Source organism: Ipomoea triloba, chromosome 10, assembly GCF_003576645.1.
Source record: "Ipomoea triloba cultivar NCNSP0323 chromosome 10, ASM357664v1".
Lineage (NCBI taxonomy): Eukaryota > Viridiplantae > Streptophyta > Magnoliopsida > Solanales > Convolvulaceae > Ipomoea > Ipomoea triloba.
The window spans coordinates 12,911,598-12,932,781 of record NC_044925.1 but is presented as its reverse complement, the minus strand read 5'-3'; the positions used below and the strand labels follow the sequence as shown (position 1 = coordinate 12,932,781).

The 21,184-nt window shown below is 34.4% G+C and overlaps 1 protein-coding gene across 2 annotated transcripts; it reads left to right on the top strand.

Moving 5' to 3' along the window:
* The first annotated feature begins 370 nt into the window (after positions 1–370).
* On the top strand, positions 371–16,003 carry LOC116032673 (histone-lysine N-methyltransferase ASHH1). Of its 2 annotated transcripts, none has more exons than XM_031275350.1 (10): positions 371–561; positions 3,219–3,283; positions 6,059–6,215; positions 7,583–7,669; positions 8,434–8,518; positions 8,607–8,700; positions 8,827–9,025; positions 9,139–9,167; positions 10,486–10,963; positions 15,508–16,003. In XM_031275350.1, exons 1-10 carry the CDS (start codon positions 481–483, stop codon positions 15,781–15,783), a joined length of 1,551 nt encoding a protein of 516 aa, XP_031131210.1. In that variant the 5' UTR covers positions 371–480; the 3' UTR covers positions 15,784–16,003. The 2 variants fall into 2 exon arrangements, with proteins under 2 accessions (XP_031131210.1, XP_031131209.1); XM_031275349.1 differs by having other exon boundaries at positions 9,133–9,167.
* Positions 16,004–21,184: the final 5,181 nt, after the last annotated feature.

The following is a 21,184-nucleotide window of genomic DNA, read 5'->3' as shown; positions in this document are numbered from 1 at the left end:
TTGCAATTCCATGTTTATACATAAACAATGACATATATTTTGAAAATAATACTAACCAGGGATAAAATAATTAATTGTTACTTATAAGAAAAAATTGATATTTTTTTATAAAAAATATAATATCTTTAAATCAAAATGTAATATTAAGAATTGAATAAATATTTATGAGAAAACGTGTAATACTTATAAGTAACTCGACTCGCTTCATAGACCAGAGAATCTGCGAGACGATATAATAGGAGATTTTGCATTTGTTAATTATTAGATTAGATTTGACTATTTGCAATGTAAATTTATAATTATTTCTGAAAGCAGTGGGCCAATCCGTCATAATTAATAACTAAAGGACTAATTTACAAAGTGTATCAGTACAGCTTTCTCTGCTTTAACCCTAGATTGTTTCCGGGGCTCGGATTTTCAGTTATCCATGACTATTGAGCTTAACCGTTTTGTGTAACATATACTTAATTTTGTATAATAATGAAATTCTTCTCGGTAGGTGAAAGCATGTCCGTCCAGGCGGGAGAGACGATGCAGTTGCAGGAAGAGAACAACTGCGAGGTATGCCTGATTTCTGTGCATTTTTGCTTCACCCTTGGATTCCATCTTAGACATATGAGTTTAATCTGTTAATAATGTATGGTTTTGGTGTGGAAAAGAAATTGTTTTATGCGTTTAACTCTTGAGAACTCTGTCATTTAAAAATGGAAGAAATGGAAAGGCCATGACATGGAGAAGGTAAAATTACAAAGCAAATGCTATGATGGAAAGAAAAACGTTGATCAAACGATGACTGAAAGGCACAATCATTGGAAAGGCTTTGGGGGGATGGTCCACTCCCTAGTAAGCAAGCATTGGCTTGTAGACCAAGTCTAGGGTTTAATTGCTTAGGGTTATTCTTGTCCATGTATATGTTTGGGAGATTTACTTGGGGCATATTCAGGGGCACTTGACAAATATCCATGGGATGAGTTGGCTCTAAAGTTATATCTAAGTGTTTAAAAACATATCATAATACATGCCATTTACATATCATTGCTTACCTTCTTGATTTGCATAGGTTCAGGTTCCTATGTGAAGTTGTAGATAATGCTGTTTTACTGTTTATAGTTGCTAACTTGCTACTCTTCTATTATACATATATCTTTCCTATAATTACATGTATGATTAGCCACACTTGTGAAAAGGCATAGCTTTGTTGCATAATGTTGAAGTGATCACAACCAATGCCACTATGATTTGCTCATGCAAAATGCAGTTTTCTGAGAAAGTGAACCAAAGTGATCACTTTGGTTTAAATTTATTGATACAAAAGTGCAGTGAGAATTGTGGTTATATATTCAACATAAAGTCAATGCTGCCAACATTTCAAATTTAGGGTTAAAAATCAATTATCTCCCTTTGTGTTGCCTCAGTAATTCCTTAGCCTTAAGAAGCCTTTGATTTGGTCAGTGATATTACCCCTCAGCTGCTCCTCAATATAGGCGCATGGGTTCTTTCAATTAGCTTTTCCTTCTCTTTTGTTGTTTGCTGAATTGCCTTAGCTAGTCTCTCTCTCCCCCCTTTTTTTTTTTTTTTTTTTTTTTTTTTTTTTTTTTTTTGACATTGACTGCCAATAGACATAGATGCAAAGTTGTCTCTTTGTCCATTGAGAGACTTGTTCTCTCAATTTTGGACTCTCTGTCCATGGCCTATTTTGTAATATTTTATTTTTAAATTTAATTTAATTAAATCAGTTAATATTTGAAATCTTTAGATAATATGTCAATTTCTCAAACTAAAACCAAGACCTTGGTTGAGAGCATGGAACATGAAGTGTGGCAAATGACAATACTCTTGTTCAATGTAATTGTTGTGGCCATATCACCAAAGGAGATATACTTGTCTTGGACACAAATTGCATCTCATTGGTGGGTACCATATTGTAAAATCTTGTACAAAGTGTCCCCAAGCCGTTAGAGAAGCAATGAAACACCTTGTTGTGAAGAAGAAACAATTAACAAATGAATGATACTTTGTTGCTAGTCAATTCGATATTGATCTTGAAATGAAATTTAGAGGAAGCAATGGATCTTGGGTTGAAATTTAATAAAAAGGTAAGGCCAAGGAATTAAAAAGAGAAACTCTTCCAATTAGTTGATCTACCAGCAGAACAAATCATTTACATATTATTTTTGAATCATAAAATTTGATTTTTCCACTTCATGTTGCCTTGTGAAGTATTGCCTGGCTAGTTGGCTTCGGACTTTAAAGTGATATGGTTTCTGGGATTTTTTTTTTTTTGTTGCACTTCTCAATTTAAAAAAAAAAGTTGATGATTAGCATGTCTACAGGTAAATGTTGGAAGAGAACTGTAGCTAACCCTTTCTTAAGTGATTTGTGGCAAGCATAGAGATATGGTCTAGGTAGAGACCATATAGGTGCTGGCTATCTTTGTGCCTACTGCCTAGTACCCTTGAATAATACATTGTGATAGTGGTCTAAATTCCTTGAATAATACCCTCAAGTACCCTTATGGATGTTGGCTATGTTGTATAAAATTCATTCATGTCCCTAGAATAAAGGGTCAGGTTTGTAATTTAAAACACCGAAGGAATTGCTTAAAAGGCTCATCAGATGAAAATTCTCTGTGTTTGTATTATTCTGTTTTCACCAATTGATTTTGTCTGGTTGCTGGTGTTACTGTGTTAAAACTTAAAAATCTTTTTTTTTTTTTTTCATGTATGTTTATTATACATTATTGCATTATATTCTAAACCTTCAGATAATGGAATATATTTTCATTGGAATTATTAATGATTCTCAACCTCTATATGTTGCAGCTCTGTTTCATTTATTTATTGGATTATTTCACTTGGATTCCCTTGAGGTTTAGACCATTAACACCTGGACCCTCTTTTTGTTTAAAAAATTACTTCTGGACCCTGAGCTTTTATCATTTCATTACAGGTTCATTTTCCACTATACACATCGCATTTCCATTACAAGTTTTGTTACATATCTTTCTAAGGACAGACTAGGAATATCCCTCTTTTCACTGTTGACAAGGGTTTTGAGTGTAATTTCTAAAAATAAGAGGTTGTCTAGGTGTTACTGGATTAAATCTTAGGATGCCCTAGTAAAATTATCCCTTTACTTATTTATGATTTAAAAAAAAAGTAGCATCTTATTATTCTAAATGCCTTAAATGACAAGTTGATAGTTTCTTTTCCTTGAAGGTCAAACTTCCTGACGGAGTACCACCATTTATACATATCAATCAAAATGATTTCTTAGGCCGAAAGTAAGCACATCTGTATGTTACCTGTTGATACATTTTCTTCACTGCAATGTCTAACAAGGAATTTATTATGTGGCTATATTTTAATTTCCAGCTTATAATTTTGATGAGATGTGCTTCGAATTCTAAAAATTTCTTTGATTTTTTTTTTCTTTTCTTTTCTAACTTGTTTGTGATTTATACTAAGGAAACTCATTCTTGTATTCTTCAATTTGGAATATCACTGTAGAGAGGATTTGTAACAGGAAATCTCAATTACTTGATTTTTCAACATTAATAAAGAAGAATTAATTGAATGATTCAATTTTAATGCTTTGGAGACAATTTAGGTGATTCATTAGTCTACTCTTTAAATTGTCATATCAAAATAGAAGATATGAGGATTTCAAAGGACCTGTGCCCATTCCGGCATGCTGCATCATGACATGAAACAGTTAAAAACAGTTTGTTTGCAGAATTCTGTTGTTTGATGTACTACCAAATTATAGGGAAGGTATTGCTAATTAATAAACTGAAAGTACTGAGTCTACTGACATTTTTCTTTAAATTCCATCTTGTTATACAAATTCTGTATTTGCAAATTACTAGTTGGGGCAATGGGGTGGGGAGAAACAACTGATAGGCGTATATGAAAACGTGCCAATACCCTATAGGATAATAGGAAGTCTTTCTTATAATGGAACTTATGACTTGTACCCCTATTCTCATAGGTGAACCTCACTTCAAAAGAAACCAACTTCAGCAGTTGGGCATTGAGTAAGTTGCAGAGGTTAATGTCAATTAAAAAAGTTAAGAATCTTTAATCTTATTAAAAGGTACCAAGGGGAATGTTAAATCAACAAAAAGGAGTTCCTAGGTTTGTTGTCATTTTAAAGTTCAGAAATATTATGATTATTATCTGAACGTTTGGGCGATTACTCATTGTGTGACTCTGAAGTGCTACAGGAAAAATAGAAAAAATTGCTAATTGCTTGACAAACCAGGAAAATACCCATGCTTCTAAGTTCTAACAATTAAGCTTGAGCTCAAATTCTAAACCTGCTACCTTGTGCAATTAATAAGAGATTTTAGGGTTGCATTACTCAATTTCAGGTGACATAATCCACTGTATTATATGTAAGGCATGCCATAAGCACACTATTGCTATATCCATGTTGCTTATTTTCTTTCACATCTTTGAAACTTCTGCTGCTGTAGTAGTGTAGTGTATCTACTTCATTTCTCTATGTTGTTTACATCCTCATATATGGATCAAACTTCTCAGTCAAAATCTTTATATGTATTATGGCTTACGCATATCTTGGGGTAAGATAATGCACCGCATAGTATTTCCTTGGTTTTCTCATTCCATTATTTTTTAAATTGAGTTAATGGCATCGATCACTTTCTAAAGGAAAAGAAAAAAGAAAAACTAATGATAAAATTTTGCTGGGAATAGCTTCTATGATTGTAAAAGGTTTTCTAGTGATTGTTATTAAAATTCTTTCATTTGCATTCCAATTGTTCACGTAAGGGAAAAATCCAATAGAAAAACAAATGTTACATCTATTAAATGATTAAACACCCTCATATGCAAGAAGTCTTTGTTCTCTACCTTTTTTCCATTGTGTTTAATCAATTGATCTCTCTACTTTATCTCCTTCTATCAATAACTTCTGTAGAACTGTTTGGAGCAATTGAAATCAAAGAAGTTTGCTTGACCAAAAACAAGGAAAAAAAGAGAAAAAAAAAAACTTAAAAGGTAAAAATGGATGTACTGACTATTCAACTATTGGGTAATTGCGTAATTGGCTAGAAAAAAAAAATAATGAACTTATGAACATCTTGGAAGCAAGCAAAAGGACATGCTGGCAGAAGCAGATGAAAAGCAGGTCACTTGTGCTTGTAGCCACAAAATATGCATTTAATGCTGCTTGCTCTTTACAAAGATAGGATTTTCTTAGGGAAGGTGAATATTGCTGTGGAGACTGGAAAGAATACCTAGAATACCGTGATGAAGAAGATGCTGAATGAGATTAGGCTTTGGATGTCTTCTAGGCTACTGCTATGGATAAAATATAGGAATCAAATGGGATTAGGGTCAAATGATAGTTTTATAATAGTAAGCATATTTTTGCTAGAAGAAAATGGAGAAAGATGCATAAATTTCTTTACTTGACTTGTAATTGTTAAAATATTTTATGCTATGACCTATGGCATAAAAATAAGTTTTCCCAGAAAGTTCTTTGCATGCATTTCAGTCAACTGAATACCATAACCTGTAAAATATTTGACTTCTGTAGAATATTCTATTACCTATTTTACTTAAAGTGGATGGGCTAGAAGAGTATTTATTAGCCATTCACTGATCTGGTATCTCCTTTAATATGTAGCTTTATCTGATGTGAACTGTATTCCTTATTTCTTATTTGTCTTATTCACTTTGGTGAGTACACTGATTGTTGATATTTGATAGCACTGCATTGTTATAATGATACAGTAAGAGATACATGTTAGGTTTAGCTTAGAATCCAAGACCACTGCTTTGTCCTTTCATTCTTGGGGTACAAATTTCTGCATAGCAAGTTGTAATTCAACAATTACCTTTCATTCATTCTTGCGTGAGTTTCTCGGTTGCTACCAAATGGTGAAACTTTTCCTTCAACTCTTACATTGTTGGTCTGTTTTGTAATTTACCTGATGCAGTTACGACATGCCAAACTTAGTCACTGTTCATACGATTAAACTGGCTTTGCTATGGAATATGATTTTAATTCAGGTTCTTCTGATATTTTACAGAGCTAAAAAACTTAAAGATGAGGACATTGCTATTTGTGAATGCAAGTATGAAACCAGTGATCCTGAAAGTGCATGTGGAGAAAGGTGCTTGAATTTATTAACCAGCACTGAATGCACACCTGGATACTGCCCTTCTGGCAATTATTGCAAGAATCAGGTTAAGGAGTTTCTAAAAGCTTTATGCAAGCCTCTCTTTTTGCTTGTGTCTGCATAACTAAACTCTTGATTGCTGTATCCTTGACACTAAGGAAAGTAGAGTAAATTCTTGTTCAGAGCATGAGCATTTGTTATCCATGTCTATGGGTAGTGCAGCTTAAAATTTTTCATGCTATAAACTTAAAAGATACCAAAGATTAGCTGAAGTGTCATAATATGGTAATAAACATGTAAAGTGAATAATCTTGAATCAGGCCTCTATAGGTACCCCTCTTAGCCTATAAATATATAGGCTTTAGTCTTTTGTAATCACTGGATAAATCTTTAATCTTACATTTAAGCATTCTCTTATCTCTTATTCATATTCATATTTATTGTTCTCTTTTATTCTTTGCTCAAGTTTTGGGAAATCATATTAGACATAGGAATCTGTCTTGAAATATTGATTTTGTAATCTGGAAGATTAATGCTGGTGCCACTAGGCATTATTATTGTTGAATAAATTAATCATCAGCATTCACATGATGAAAATCTTGCAATGACCAAAGGTTTTCTTCTTTTGGTTTTATGTACTATAAACATGAGGCATGTGAGAATACCTAAACAATTCCATCCGATCGAGGCTAGGGTCATTTGAAGATCATGCTTAGAGGAGCATTTAATGATTGGGTAGTGGATCAACTATGTCAACTGGTCTCGGAATTATACAACTCAGTGAAGATTACACATAAAAAGGAGAGATTGCAATATCTGTTTATAGACTAAAATTATCATGTTTGAGTCACTTGTGTAAAAAAGAGTGTAATTTGGTATATATGAGCTTTATGGAGTTTAAAGCTTTTTATTGCTCTAACTGTATATACAAACACCAGCTTGATGCCTAGCTTTTTCTGTATTACATAAAAATTACAGTAAAGAACATTTTGGAGGTAAAGCAGTCTAAAAGAAGCCTGTTGAGGAGAGTTAGTGATATGCTTCAGATGAATGAATTAATCATCTTGAAATGTAGCCATTAGTTGACAATTAGACATGTAGTTTAGGTGTTGAATAGGAGATACATTTTTTGAAATGCTGAATGTTGCCAAAGCTATATGTGACTGAGAACCAAGGAACAACATGCTATCTGGTCTAATTTGATACTAAATGTTCAAATTTTCAAATGTCCCTGTTTATGTCCTAGATGTTACAAGCCATTCCTGGTGTCTGGAGACTGGAATTACCAAGTCTATCTCGATATTTTGGATTGTCATTAGGTTATATATGAGTGATTTGTTAATTTAAGATTTCTTGTTAATAATGCCTCTGAAATTATGCATACAATGGATTGGAGGCATTTTATTTAGAATTGCTAGTATTTATTATTTTCAGAGATTCCAGAAATCTGAATATGCTAAAACAAAGTTGTTCAGAACTGAAGGCCGTGGGTGGGGCCTTCGAGCTGATGAGATTATAAAGGTAATGTGCTTGAAGCCATAATTTTTTTTTTTTTTTTTTTTTTTTCCAACCATTTATTGTGCATGTTAGGGTTAAAAAATGGAATTCTTTGTGTACTTTGGTAAATATAGGGAGAAGTTATATTTTAATTTATGTATCTAAGTATTACATTGTGCTCTCTTCATTGGTAACTTACTGTGTATTTACAACCTTACTGATGTGGCCTGTGGGTTGCAACAATATCCTTTTCATGATAATATGATTTAAATTGGATATTTTTGGACTTGTAATGATTTTCCGAAAATTAAAGTAAAAAAGGAACAAGACAATAACTAGAAAAAAGAATTAAAAAGGAAACCAAAAAAGAAGAAGAAGAAACATAATCTGTCAATATTGCGCATTTTCCACTACCTCTAGCTCTATTCTCAAGCATCTTCTATTACATTGTACTCCTACTTGTAGTTAAATTCATTAACATGTATTTACAACTTGATTGTGAGATTGAGTGGTAGATGCATTACTTACAAACCAGTGGTAATACTTTCTAAAATTGTGTGTGTGTGTGCAGATTAGAAGTGGTTTATCTTGTAATGTAAAAGCTTATGTGTCAAAGAATATGCATATTGTCTGTAGTCACTATTAACATGGCCATGGCAATATGGCATGGAGATAATTACTTTATGGAGTAGTTTTATATCATCTCTCTTATCATTACTCATCTTGCATATTTTCTTTCAGTGAATGACCTCTTGTCAATTAAGTTTCCTTTCTTTTCATATAATTAGGCTGGACAATTTATCATTGAGTACTGTGGAGAAGTAATATCATCAGATGAAGCAAGGCGGAGGTCCCAAACTTATGAAATTAAGGGTAGTTTTTCAACATTTTGAGATTTTGAAATCCTAGTCAACAAATTAATTATGAAGAATACAAAAACAGTCTGTGTTTATTGATGTAGGCCTTAAGGATGCATATATAATCTCTTTAAATGCAAATTATTTCATCGATGCTACAAGGAAGGGAAGCTTGGCAAGATTTATTAATCATTCCTGGTAAGATCAGTCAATTCTCAAAATCATTTAAAATTAAATATATGTCCCTAAATTACATTGTGTATCAGTTGATTGTTCCAAATCATATGGCACTGAAAGATGTCTTTTGTTTTTGGAACTTACCAGCCTACCAAATTGTGAAACAAGGAAATGGACAGTATTAGGAGAAACAAGGGTTGGTATATTTGCCAAGCAAGATATTTCCATAGGAACTGAGCTCACATATAACTACAACTTTGAATGGTATGGGGGTGCTACTGTTCGATGTCTTTGTGGAGCTCCAAACTGCTCTATATTTCTGGGTGCAAAGTCTCATGGTTTCCAGGTGAATACCAATAATAATATAAAGTAGAATCATTTTCCAAAATTTGAAAAATATGCTTCTTTGAGCTTAGTCTTTACTTTTCCTATTATTGACTTATCGTTATACAGGAGCAGAACCATTTGTGGGAAGAGGGAGATGACAGGTAATTCTAGTTGTCTTCATTGTTCTACATAAAGTTGTCTTTCAATTTTGGTTATCGCTCCAATTTTTAACCTGTATGGATACATGATGGTTTTGTGTATGAGGTGGCAAAGGCTGTAAAACATCAGAAAAGAGATTCATAGAAGACAGGATATGTTTCTTCTCATTATGCAAAGTAAGAGAAGGTTATAGTGAATGTAGTTGTATTGGTGGGTAAATAGATGGTATGGGTAATGATGGTGGTGCAAAGGTTAAGTAGATAGGGGTGATAGTGAGGTAGGTGGGCGGGTAGGTATGTAGGTGGTAGGAGTAGATATATATGTGAAGTGGAAGTCTATGTATAATGATAATGGTGATTATTGTATTTTTCAAATTCTTTTGTTATGTTGGAAAAATGGAAAATTGTTTTCCAATGGAAAAAATGAAAAACAGTGCAAAAAGCACTTCTTCTATTTTCCAATTTTCCCAGTTACTAAATGCAACATAAAATATTCCACCCGGAATTTCACTGGTTGGGGATCGACCTCCTGACCTTACGTTAGGGTGGCCTTATGCATGACCGACTTGCCTGCATATCAGCATATGTATTAGTTTCCTAGATCGTGGGTGAAGCATTTCCAGCCATGAATATGATGAAAGAAATAAGGCAAGACACTGTATGGGATGTGATATATACTTCTATTGAGACAATGAGACCTGTTCTCTGTTTAGAAATTGCAGAAGTTTTGTCAATCTTAGGTAGTGTTTGGTTAAGGGCTTTACCCATTACCATGTTTGTTTGCCTACTTTTATTACCTTACTATGGAATTCAAATCCTTTAGTACTAATAAAAGTCATTACTCTTTCCTTCCCTTACTTTTGACATGGGACCTATTGCCTTAGCCAATGATAACACTTAACACATGCAATTCTGGTGAGGCCCTTTGCAAAATGGGTTATGAAATTTTTTGTCCTTTAATCCTTCTCTTTTTTTGTTTTGAATTGTTCTAGAACATTACTATTTTTTCTCTAGGAAAGAGCATGAAAACTCTTCTATTCTCCATTGCTCCTGGGGAAATTCATTCCAAGCTGGCTATATAGTAGCAGGAAGCAGTATTAAAGTAGGTTCAACACTTGAAGAGGATAGCTGATTTATATATTAGAGCCATTTTGCCTAAACCTTTGAACAAATTTAAGATTATAGTTTAAGTGCATGAATAAATTTATTATAGTTTGGTAGGCATGTGTCTGGGAATCCAAGTCTCTGTGAGTTGTTTGTACAACCATATTGCTTCATAATTTGTGTTCTTAAACTTTGGGATGCCACTGTCTTTGTGCAGATATGAAGTCGATAAAATTCCCCTCTATGACTCTGGAGAGGATGAAACTCTTGCGAACCAAGCCGGAATGCAAAGTCATTCTGAACCTGAACCAATGGACAGTGGGAGAAATGTCTACCCTGCAATGATGAGTGTTATGGTGGGTTCTGAACATAGTTTGGAATCAACTATTTCCTTGGAGGCACATTATTCAGGTCCAGTGGATGCTGAAGTATTGAATGCTGAGGTGAACGAGTGTAAGGAAATATATCCTAATGATTTGCAAGCTGGCTTTCACAAACAGAACTCATTAATACCTCGCATCCGAAATTATAATTCTGGTCGGAACTACAATGCTGGACCTGGTTTGTCAAAGAAGAAAGTCCAAAATTCCCCCAAGCAAAGGGCCAAGTCTTCTGTACGAAAGCAAGTAACTGCAGAAAATGTTGCTAAATTGTTTCCATCGAAGGATGCACAGGAAGAAATTATGAAGTATGAGGTATGCACTAATTATTTTTGACAACTATTCTATTATGAAAAACTTATGTATTTCATTGGCCAATTGCTCCATTTCATTGCTGTTAAGAAGAATCCCACATTAAAAAATAGAGAAATATATGCCTTTATAAGGCCTTGGGTTAGACTAGCTAATTGATTGGATTCAATCTTATCTCAAATTCACTGTTTTGCTGAGTTTGTTTGTTTGTTTTTTTTTTTTTTTTGAGTTTATTTTTTTTCTCTCAGTTTAGTTCGTAGGCTTATTTAACCCTTATCCCATTAAAAAATCTAAAATAGTACAAATTTGAAAATAATTAAATTTTTATTGAAAATTAATTTTGTACATTGATGATTGAACCACTTAAAATTGAAATTGAAATAAATTTAAAAGAAAATAAAATAAATAGAAAATTTGTGTTTGCATGTAATTTTACCATGATTAATTGCTTACACATCTACTCACGACAGAGAAGAATTGTCCTTTTTTATTTTTATTTTTATTTTATGTATGGAAATATCAGTTCTCTATCATGACTTCATTCATTCAGTGTTGGTGGTAGTTTTGGTTATCTTTGAAGAAATCATAGATTGAGGATGATCTTTCCACTTTTTGTTGTTTCCTCTTCACCTGACACCAATCGCGTAAAAAACTTAGACTCTAATTAACTCTGATATTGTAACCCCTCGGTTTTTCCGACAAAGTTAAGGTTCGAGAATATATATTTTTAAGCTATGACATTTATGAGAAGGTCTCTCGGTGATCGAAAGAATTTTTTTTTTACTAGTCATTAATAAGCTGCGATCTACGTACCGGTCACGAAACGTAAAATTCTTAGGGATGTATATTCAGTTCGAATTTTCCTAGGAATTGGATTATTAAGTATGATACGATTAAGCCTGAACTTCTAGTTAGTTCAAGTAAAATTTTAAGCGGACTGTAAGGGGTAAAATTGTTACGAACCTTGTACCTATATTTCGCGAGATACCGAAAAATTCCCAATTTGAGTGATTAGCGACGGGATTATTTTTAGGATAATTTTGGTGTTAGAATTTTCCCGAATTAAGTAATAATCCTCCGAGCTTTCATCTGATTTAACCATAAACTGGCCAATTAAGTTGTGATCTTCTTAAGGACTCCATAGGGTATTGACAAGTGGCAACCAAATCTAGCCTAAGATTGGATCATTTAATGCTAGCATTAATGAGGTATGGTGCAATTGCACTTGATTACTTAGTCTTCAAGCCAAAACTCACATCATCATCTCTCTCATCCCCTCCATCCCATTTTCGAAATTACACCAAGAAGAAGAAGGAAGAAATTTGGCTTAGTCTTCCATTATGATCAAGAACTCCTAAGCCTTTCTCCAACTCAAGTGTCTAAGTGTAGGTAAGATTTTAGACTTTGTTTGGTTAAAACCTTCTTAGAATTTAAGTGTAAACTAAAGGTGCATGAATATGTTGTTGTTATGGCGATATTTTAGGATCTTTGGACTCAAACGAAGGAAAACAACAACTCCTACGGTTTTCTTTAAAATCTTCCATCGAGGTAAGGAATCCCTTTATTTGGTTGAGGTTATTTGAAACTAGATAATTGATAGCTAGTTTATGCATGTATATGTTGTATTAGGTCCATATATGCCTATACTGTGAAAATAGTGAAATAAAATTAAGCTAGTCTCTGGCAGTGACTTCCGAAAATTATTGGGAAAAATTGGTAAGGTATTTTGACTCCATTTTTCTCAGGTATGTAGTTCAATAAGTGTAGAACCCGCATATAAAATTTCATAATGATCGGAGTAGTATAAGTATGGTTTTCGATTTTTTTTCCAAAACTGGTCCAGAGAGAGAAATTCTGGACAGCACACTGCCAAGGGCAAAAATGGAATTTTCTGTGTTTATTCGTAGATCAAAATGACCAAAAATTTTTACGGACATCAAGTACTATAAGTTGGGGTTCTACCATAAAAATTTCAAGTGAAAAAGAGTTCGGGAACTATTTTTACCGGCTCAATCTTTCGGACTGCGCCAGAAATTTTCTGGCAGTTTTAGGGTGGACGCGGCCTTGGACGCGCGTCCATCGACGCCAGAGTTACGGCGTCACGGCCGGAAGGCCGGACGCGGGCACGGACGCGCGTCCGCTGCGCGTCCGTGGGCGCCCAATTTCGGCGCCATTTGCCGAACGTGCGGACGCGGCTCGGACGCACGCGTCCGCTGTGCGTCCGCAGCTGCGGCCAGTCGCGAGTCTGCGCGACGCGGACTCGTTTTCGACTTGTTTTTGACCAAACTTTTCCCCGATGTTTTTAATCCTGAGTATTATGATGTTTTGAAAGCCTACGGGCAACCGGGTGGATTTTTTGAAGACTCAAATATTACCTTTGTACATTATATCTCTTAACTTGGGAAATGTACACATTATATGCATTGAGATGTATGTGTCAAATATGAGACTTATGTGATAAATGTGGAGTTGAAAGTGTAGGGTAGTTACACTTGATTTACTTTTGTGAAAGGATGTTAGTGGATCATCCAAATGTTTTGCAAAGGAAAAGGAGAATTTGTGAATTGGGTTAAAAGGAGAATTAATTTCCGAGTATTGGGATTGACCCAAGTATGTCCAAAATATTTTCAAGCAGAGTGGAAAAATGTTTTCAAACCTTAATTCTAGTAAAAGTCGTGGAGGACCTTGTTAACCTACGGGATAAAGATGAGCTTAAAGTGCCTATCCCGTATGGTAGTTATGTGTATGATCATTCATACTGTGGGCGAAGTCTATTCGCCGAGTACTATATCACCCGGAAGGAAAAGAACTCCTACGGGGGTGTGCACACTTAAGTATAGTCACTCTATGTTCGGGTAGGTGTCGTTCTTATGAACCTAGTGAGGCTAGCTAGGAATCATTCCAACGCTCCTATAAGTCCAGGGGATCAGTATTAGACCGGGCGATGACCACTGAACCCGAGTTCAACGATCCAAGTGGTCAAAAGTGGAGAAAGACTCCAAAGGCCTCACACTTTCTATCTAGAACTAAGTGGAATTTTGGAAAAGTGGATGTAGTTACGCTGTAGCTACGGGAAAGAAAGATGTGACAAGTTTTTAAGTACCCAAAAGTTGTGGGTGATCTCTCTCTTTGAAAAGTGAAAACTGATGAGAATTTCATTATGAGGGAAAAGTTTTTCTACTAATGTGATTACAAGCAAGATGTGTGATTTATGTTTTCTACTACTTACTAGCATGCTTAATTGTTTAATAATATATTATTGGGTATGAAAATGATTACCAAATGACCTTGTCAAAAGGAAAAATGACATGAGATGTCATTGAATTTTGCTCATAGTGTATGCAAGTTGCTCTTTATAACTGTTGTAGGTAGAATCTTGCAGATGAGTAAGGTATAGGGTTTTCTATGTAACAATTTTTACAAAACCTTTATTTAGTTTTGAATAACCCATGGATATCCTTACTTAGCCGTCGCGCTAATTACACTTCACCGTGTCTCTTATCAGATGTTGTCTAGCGTGGGCTCTTGTAGCCCGATGAGCGTTGAGAGCTCATCTAAGTTGTGTTTGCAGTGTTGGACTGTGATGACTATGTGCAGATCCTGCTTGATGATGACTCCTGCTCCTCCTGCTCCGCCCTTTCCGAAGTATACTGTTTAGAACAACTCCTTCTTTTTGTTGTGTGAATATCTTTTGTAGCCTAGTATGGCTAACAAGATGTGAACAACCTAAACTTTCACGTTTTTGGACCCAATGGGTCGATCCTTGTATATATAGTAGTAGCTAACCTAGCTACCTTCCTTTCTTTCCGCTGCAATATATACGTAAAGCTTTTGTCAAGTAGAAAGCGTGTGAAACAGTTTCCTTCTTTAGCCTGTGCATCTAGAGTGGACTCTTTCTGGATTTGATTGGGTTCAGTCTAGGTGTGGCGGTAACCACTCCGGATGTACGGTATAGCCGAGCCGGGGTGTTACAGATATCATCATATTGATTTAGGTTTCATCAAGAATGGTACAGTAGAGGGTGGGTTTCCAAGGATTTGCTTCACTATAGTCTATAATACTTAAAATTGGAAATTATTTTTTATGGTCCCTTCACCACTGTAGGATATCAAAGTCATTTATTTATGAACTCAAATATAGTCTGTCATTTTCTGGCTTGATTCCTGGACACACAGGGAGGTTGTGTCCAGTATTATTTCTTTCTTTGCATAACTTTAGCACCAATGTGGATTGGTTGAATAAGTAACGGCAATTCACTTCACTTGAAAGTGTTTGGGTTTGATTCAAGCTGTCAACGTTTGGTAGGCATTTGTTAATTTCAATAACTTTGTGCTGCCTTCTCCTTGGCTAGCCTCTGTTGACCTAAACTTTCATGTATAAAAATATGCAGATCTTTACCTGGACATTTATAAGAGGGTGTAATCATCCCCATATTCAAGCGTGATAACTTATTAGAAATTAGAACCAAATATAAATTCTTATTTCTTGATGGAAATTTTACTTGAAACTTTCCTGGATTTATCCATGGATGTTATTATTTGATTCAGGAGATGAGAAATCAGGCCAATTTGGCACTCAATTCCTTGTACAATGAAATTCGCCCTGCCATTGAAGAACATGAACGCGATAGCCAGGATAGTGTGCCTACGAGTGTAGCAGAGAAGTGGATTGGAGCAAGTTGCTTAAAAATGAAATCAGATTTTGATTTTTACTTCTCCGTGGTGAAGAACGTCATGTGCCCTCCACAAATGCCCATGCCGATGGCCTTGGCCTCCGGGGAAGGTGATGATCCGGACCAAGTGAAGCAGTTGACAAATGAGTAAGTTCTGATGTACCATTTTCTCTCCAGGTAGTACTCACTATTCTAAATGGTCTGTTATGTATTTTTCTCTGCTTGCATACAGTCATGGTCTTATAAGGCAAGCTTTAGTTTATGCTTTTTGTTCATTTCCAATAGTCTAAATGGTCTTGTGCTGTCATATAAAGATAATTTTATGCTTTTGTTCATTTTCATTTTTAATATTCAACTGTCAATTCGGCTAATAGTGATTGCTAAAGTATTGAAAATTAAACATAGACGAGTGGCATAAATGAAATACGATTGTTTTTTTCTTAAAAGATGTTTCAATATTAGTAGGCTTGAGAATCGGACAGGTTCGGGGCGGTTCGAATTTGAGAACCGCCCACCTGATCAGATACTGAATATCTTAGGTTATCTCATATCCGTGCATTTTGAACAGCTAATCCATCGGGTTTATTAGGTTTGGATTTTGGACGAATTTTATTGGATTGCAATAAAAGAAAATAAAACTGCAAAATTAAGTACTAAATAAAGTAAAATATTTACTATTTATAGTTTACAGTTCAAATTTTTCAAATAAACAATTTAAAAATTAAAACTTAAAACTTAAATTTAAAAATTGAAACTTAAATAAAACTAACAATTTACTAATAGTTTACAACTTACAACTTAATACAAAAAATTAATTACATTTTTACAGAATAATATTGTCCAATCAGTAGTTCATTGATTACTCAAAAGTTAATATATTTACAAAATGAGTTAATATCCAATATAGTTCTCGACTATAGTGGTTTTACTCAATTTAGTTTTAAATAACTTTTTGTGCTCAATTTAGTCATTGACTTTGATGGTTTTAACAAATTTAGTCATTTGTTAAAATTTTTGTTAGTAGATAGGGTTTTAATGGTAATTTCTCATCCTTCATCTTATTTGGGATGATTCATTCTTCTTCCCCTTACTAAGATCCATGCAGATATAAATCTTTGTATTCAAATATTTATTTACTCTATATTTATTTATTTAGGGTTGAAGTTGATTTGGTACGAAAATTTACATTTCTGCGTGGATCTTAATAAGGGGAAGAAGTAGGAATCATTCCAAATGGGATAAAGGATGATAAATTATCATTAGGACCCTATTTCTAACCGTCAACTAACAGAAGTTTTAACAAAGGACTAAATTGTGTAAAACCTTCAACGTCTAGGACTAAATTGAGTACAAAAAGTCATTTAGAATTAAATTGAGTAAAATCAGTATAGTCGAGGACTATATTGGGTATCAACTCTTTACAAAATTATTCAGCATTACTCAGCAACTCAACAATCAACATTCCTCATCTTCCTGCTCAAATTGCTAACTTAAAACACATTTATATACATGAAAAGTCACAGTTTAACAGTTCGCTTAAAAATAAAAATAGGCTCAGATTGCTTTGTTTTAGATCAAGTTAACATACCAACCCAAAATTTGTTTCAGACCAAGGTGGAAGCAGCATCATAGCCAAAGCCCAAAAGAAAAGTAACAAGTAATGAGGAAGGGAGAACAATAATTATCATAACATATGCAATCATGATTCATAAATGAATCAAGGCAAAATGCTACAAGTGCACACTAAACTTATATTATTATACGTGCTGCAGACTGAAAGCTTGAAGGGGGCCAAGGATTCGATGCAGTAACAAGTTAATTGTTGCCAAGCCAATGAAGCCATTGTCATTTGTCATGTACTCATGACTCATGTCATAACAGATTATCAGAAGATAAAGGAAAACAATAATAACAGATTAATATAAAATTCAGAGAAATGAATGAATATTACTACAATGGTGGGAAGGGATAACAAGTTCCAGCACTCCTAATTCCACTTGACAACTCTGCAAATAAAAAACATATATTTAAAAGTTACAAGATATAAAAAAAAATCATAAAAGGAAATAAGGATTAACATAAAAGAAAGATTTACCTTTTTCAAGCCTTTCACAGTCATCAAAATCTTCCTCAAATTGTATTGGTTGAGATTGGTTGATTTGGTAATCTCAACCAATCATTTGTACAAATTAAGGCTTCCACAATTTTAGGAGTTAAGGAACTCCTAAATGGATCTAAAACTCTACCACTTGTAGAAAAAGCAAATTCAGAAGCCACTATTGATATTGGTACTGCTAGAATATCCCTTGCCATTTTTGAAAGAATGGTCAATCTCTCATTGTTTACCTTCCAACATCTAAGGATATCAAAATCATAATTATCTTCCATAATACTTTCACTCAAATATATTTGCAGCTTAGTCTATTTAAGGTTTCCTCCACTCTCCATTCGTTGCCTTTTCAGTTCACTTTTTAACCTAGACTAGGGGTGTAAATGATCCGAGTGGTTCGCGAGCTGCTCGGTCAAATTCGAGGTCGAGCCGAGCTCGAGCTCTAATGTCTTAGGCTCGTGGCTCATCGAGCAGCTCGCGAGCCATATATATATAATACGGAGTAATATAATATAATATATACATATACAATTATAGTTTATTTTTAATTGAAAAATGAATTTAAAATCAAACAGGTTAAATTTGAGCTCAAAATCGAACTCGAACTCGAGTTCAACTCTGATCTCGAGCCTCGAGCTCAAGATCGAGCTCGAACAATCAAGCTACTCGAGCTGAACTCGAGTAGCTAAAAACTGAGCCTTCCTTAACGAGCTCGAACTCGAGCCACCCTATGCTCGAGCTCGGCTCGTCTCGTTTACACCCCTAACCTAGACTGTGGCCTACCAACAGTAGTAGCCTGCATATTCACTGGTTGAGAAGGCTGGACAGTAGATGGTTCACTGTTTACATCCATAGAGTATGTGACTGCATAATCATTGAACAACTCAACCATTGCAGACTGGACCTTAGCAAAATAGTCTTTGCCTTTAACTTCACCAAAAGTTGAGTAAACTAGTGAAGCATATACTCAACTTTATCTTTAGGGTCCAATATATTGGCAAAGAACATCAAACAATTCATTTTTCTAAGGTCCCCCAATATTTTTCAAACTTATTTTTCATTTGGGACCCCATTGCCTGTATAGAATTAAAACAAACACATATTTATGTATTTAAAACATTAAAAATTAACACAAACACATATTTAAAAAAATTTAACAGATTTGTATTTACATTTTCACTACCAGATTCAGCCCCAATAATGTTATCTAACATGCAACTAAGATCAGAGATCTCATTGAAGAACGCGTTAGATGTCACATAAAGAGAACCAAACTTTTCACATCACACCAATATAGAAAAGTTGGCACAGATTCGCCAAGGTTAGTAGAAACTAGAAAATGAGGAATCATTCCCCTCATATGCTTCAAACAGTCTCTGGTACTAGATATCAGTGTTGAGCATTATATAAGTGCTATTCCATCTGGTAGGAACATCCAGTTGCAAAGTTGATTTAGCTTCCACCCTAATAAGATCATCAAGATCTCTAAACTTTTTTAGCTTTGTAGGGGAGTTCTTAAACCATCTCACTGCATCCCTTACTCTTAAATGAAGTGTCAGCAAACATCAACCCATCTTACACTACAAGGTTCAGAATATTGGCTATACACCTCATGTGCATGTACTTAGACCTTATAGAAGTGCTACCCCAAGACAACAACTTACTTTTGAAAAACCCCATTGCAGTATCACTGGAAGAGACATTTCCAAATATGACAGTGAAAACATTTTTAATAGGGGTGGGCAAAACGGTTCGGGTTACCCGAATCGAACCGAAAAACTGATCGGTTCATGTTTTACAAGAACCGAACGGTTCGTTTAAAAACCGAACCGAACCGAAAAAACGAACGAATTTTTACTTAAATATAAATATATATTATAAATAAATAAATAAATAAATAAATAAATATATATATATATATATATATATATATATATATATATATATATATTTATAATTTGGAATTCAATTCATTTATATTAACTGGAATGAATTAAATTATATATTTATAATTTAGATTTCAATTCATTCCGGTTACTGGAATGAATTTATTCATTCCAGTTATTTCCAATTCTGTAAATTCGTTCCAGTAAACTAAAATTTCAATTCTGGAATTTTAATTCTACTTTTATTTTTTATTTTAATTTGTTTGAATTGTTAATTTGTTATGTTTGTATTTAATATTTAGATATTAGACTTTGGATTTTGGGTTATGTGATGTTTCATGCATAGTTATTACAGCGCCCCGTTAAGTCGCAACGCCCCCGACCGCTTTGTCGTCTAGGAAATGTTGAAATTAGGGGGTCGTAAATCGAACCGAAACCGAACCGAACTCTAATGCTAAACCGAATGGTTTAATTTTTTTAAAACCGAAAAACCGAAACCGAAAAAACTGAACCGAAGACCGAAACGCCCACCCCTAATTTTTAATACCTCACTCACTCAGACAACTCTCAAAGGCCTTGGCTATATACTCTCCCCTATGATATCAAACAGGGACAAGGGCTATGATTTTTTTTGTTGAGCTTCCATTGATCATCAATGAAATATGCAGTAATACACATGTAATTTATCTTCTGTACATAGTCTATGTGTCAGTGGTTAAACTCACTCTTTGGGAGCTACCCTTAAAAAGTTGTTTGAGGACTAATATCTCATCTAGGTATCTTTGAAAAATATCTCTTGAAACTGTCCACCTAGAAGCTAGGGATTTAGAACCTAGGACATGTAACTAGAATAAACCTTCTAAACCCTTGCCCCTCTACAAACCTAAAGGGTAATCATCTCACATAAAGCCCTCCTAATTCACCCATTACCCCCTTAGAACCCTCTAGTGCAGAGGATGATACAACATTGAAGGTGAGAATTAACTGCCTTCTATCCTTAGAATGAGGATTTTTAAGACAAGCTGATCGTATGCTTTTTTAAAGAGGAAGTGCCATATTTTTTTTTTGGATCACATGCAAAGAGCATTGCACAGTATAAGCACTTCCCCTTAATCAACTTTCCATCCTTATCAAGGATATTTTCAAAGTGATCCCACACCTTTGATTTAGACTCAACATCCTTCCTCTTTTTTGCAGGAACAACAGGAGTCACCTGAGGTTGCTGAGCAAATGTCTTAGTGCCTTGGGCTTGTCCTTTATGCCCCTCTTGAGTTGAGGGTTGAGGTCCATAACTAGGTTCAGTGATGCTCTCCATTTAAAAGGATGGACATCAATTCATTATCAAACATTCCAACACTGCCAATTGGCAAGTATGCAACAATCACCATAAACATACAAAGAATTGAAAGAAATCCAGATTCATACACAAGTTTGTGTCATCATTTATCAAGATTTCATATTTACATATTTACATTACAAACAGTTAAAGACATTTAGCTGATTCAAGGGTCATACATCCACAAACATATCGCATATTTACATTACAAGAAATCCAG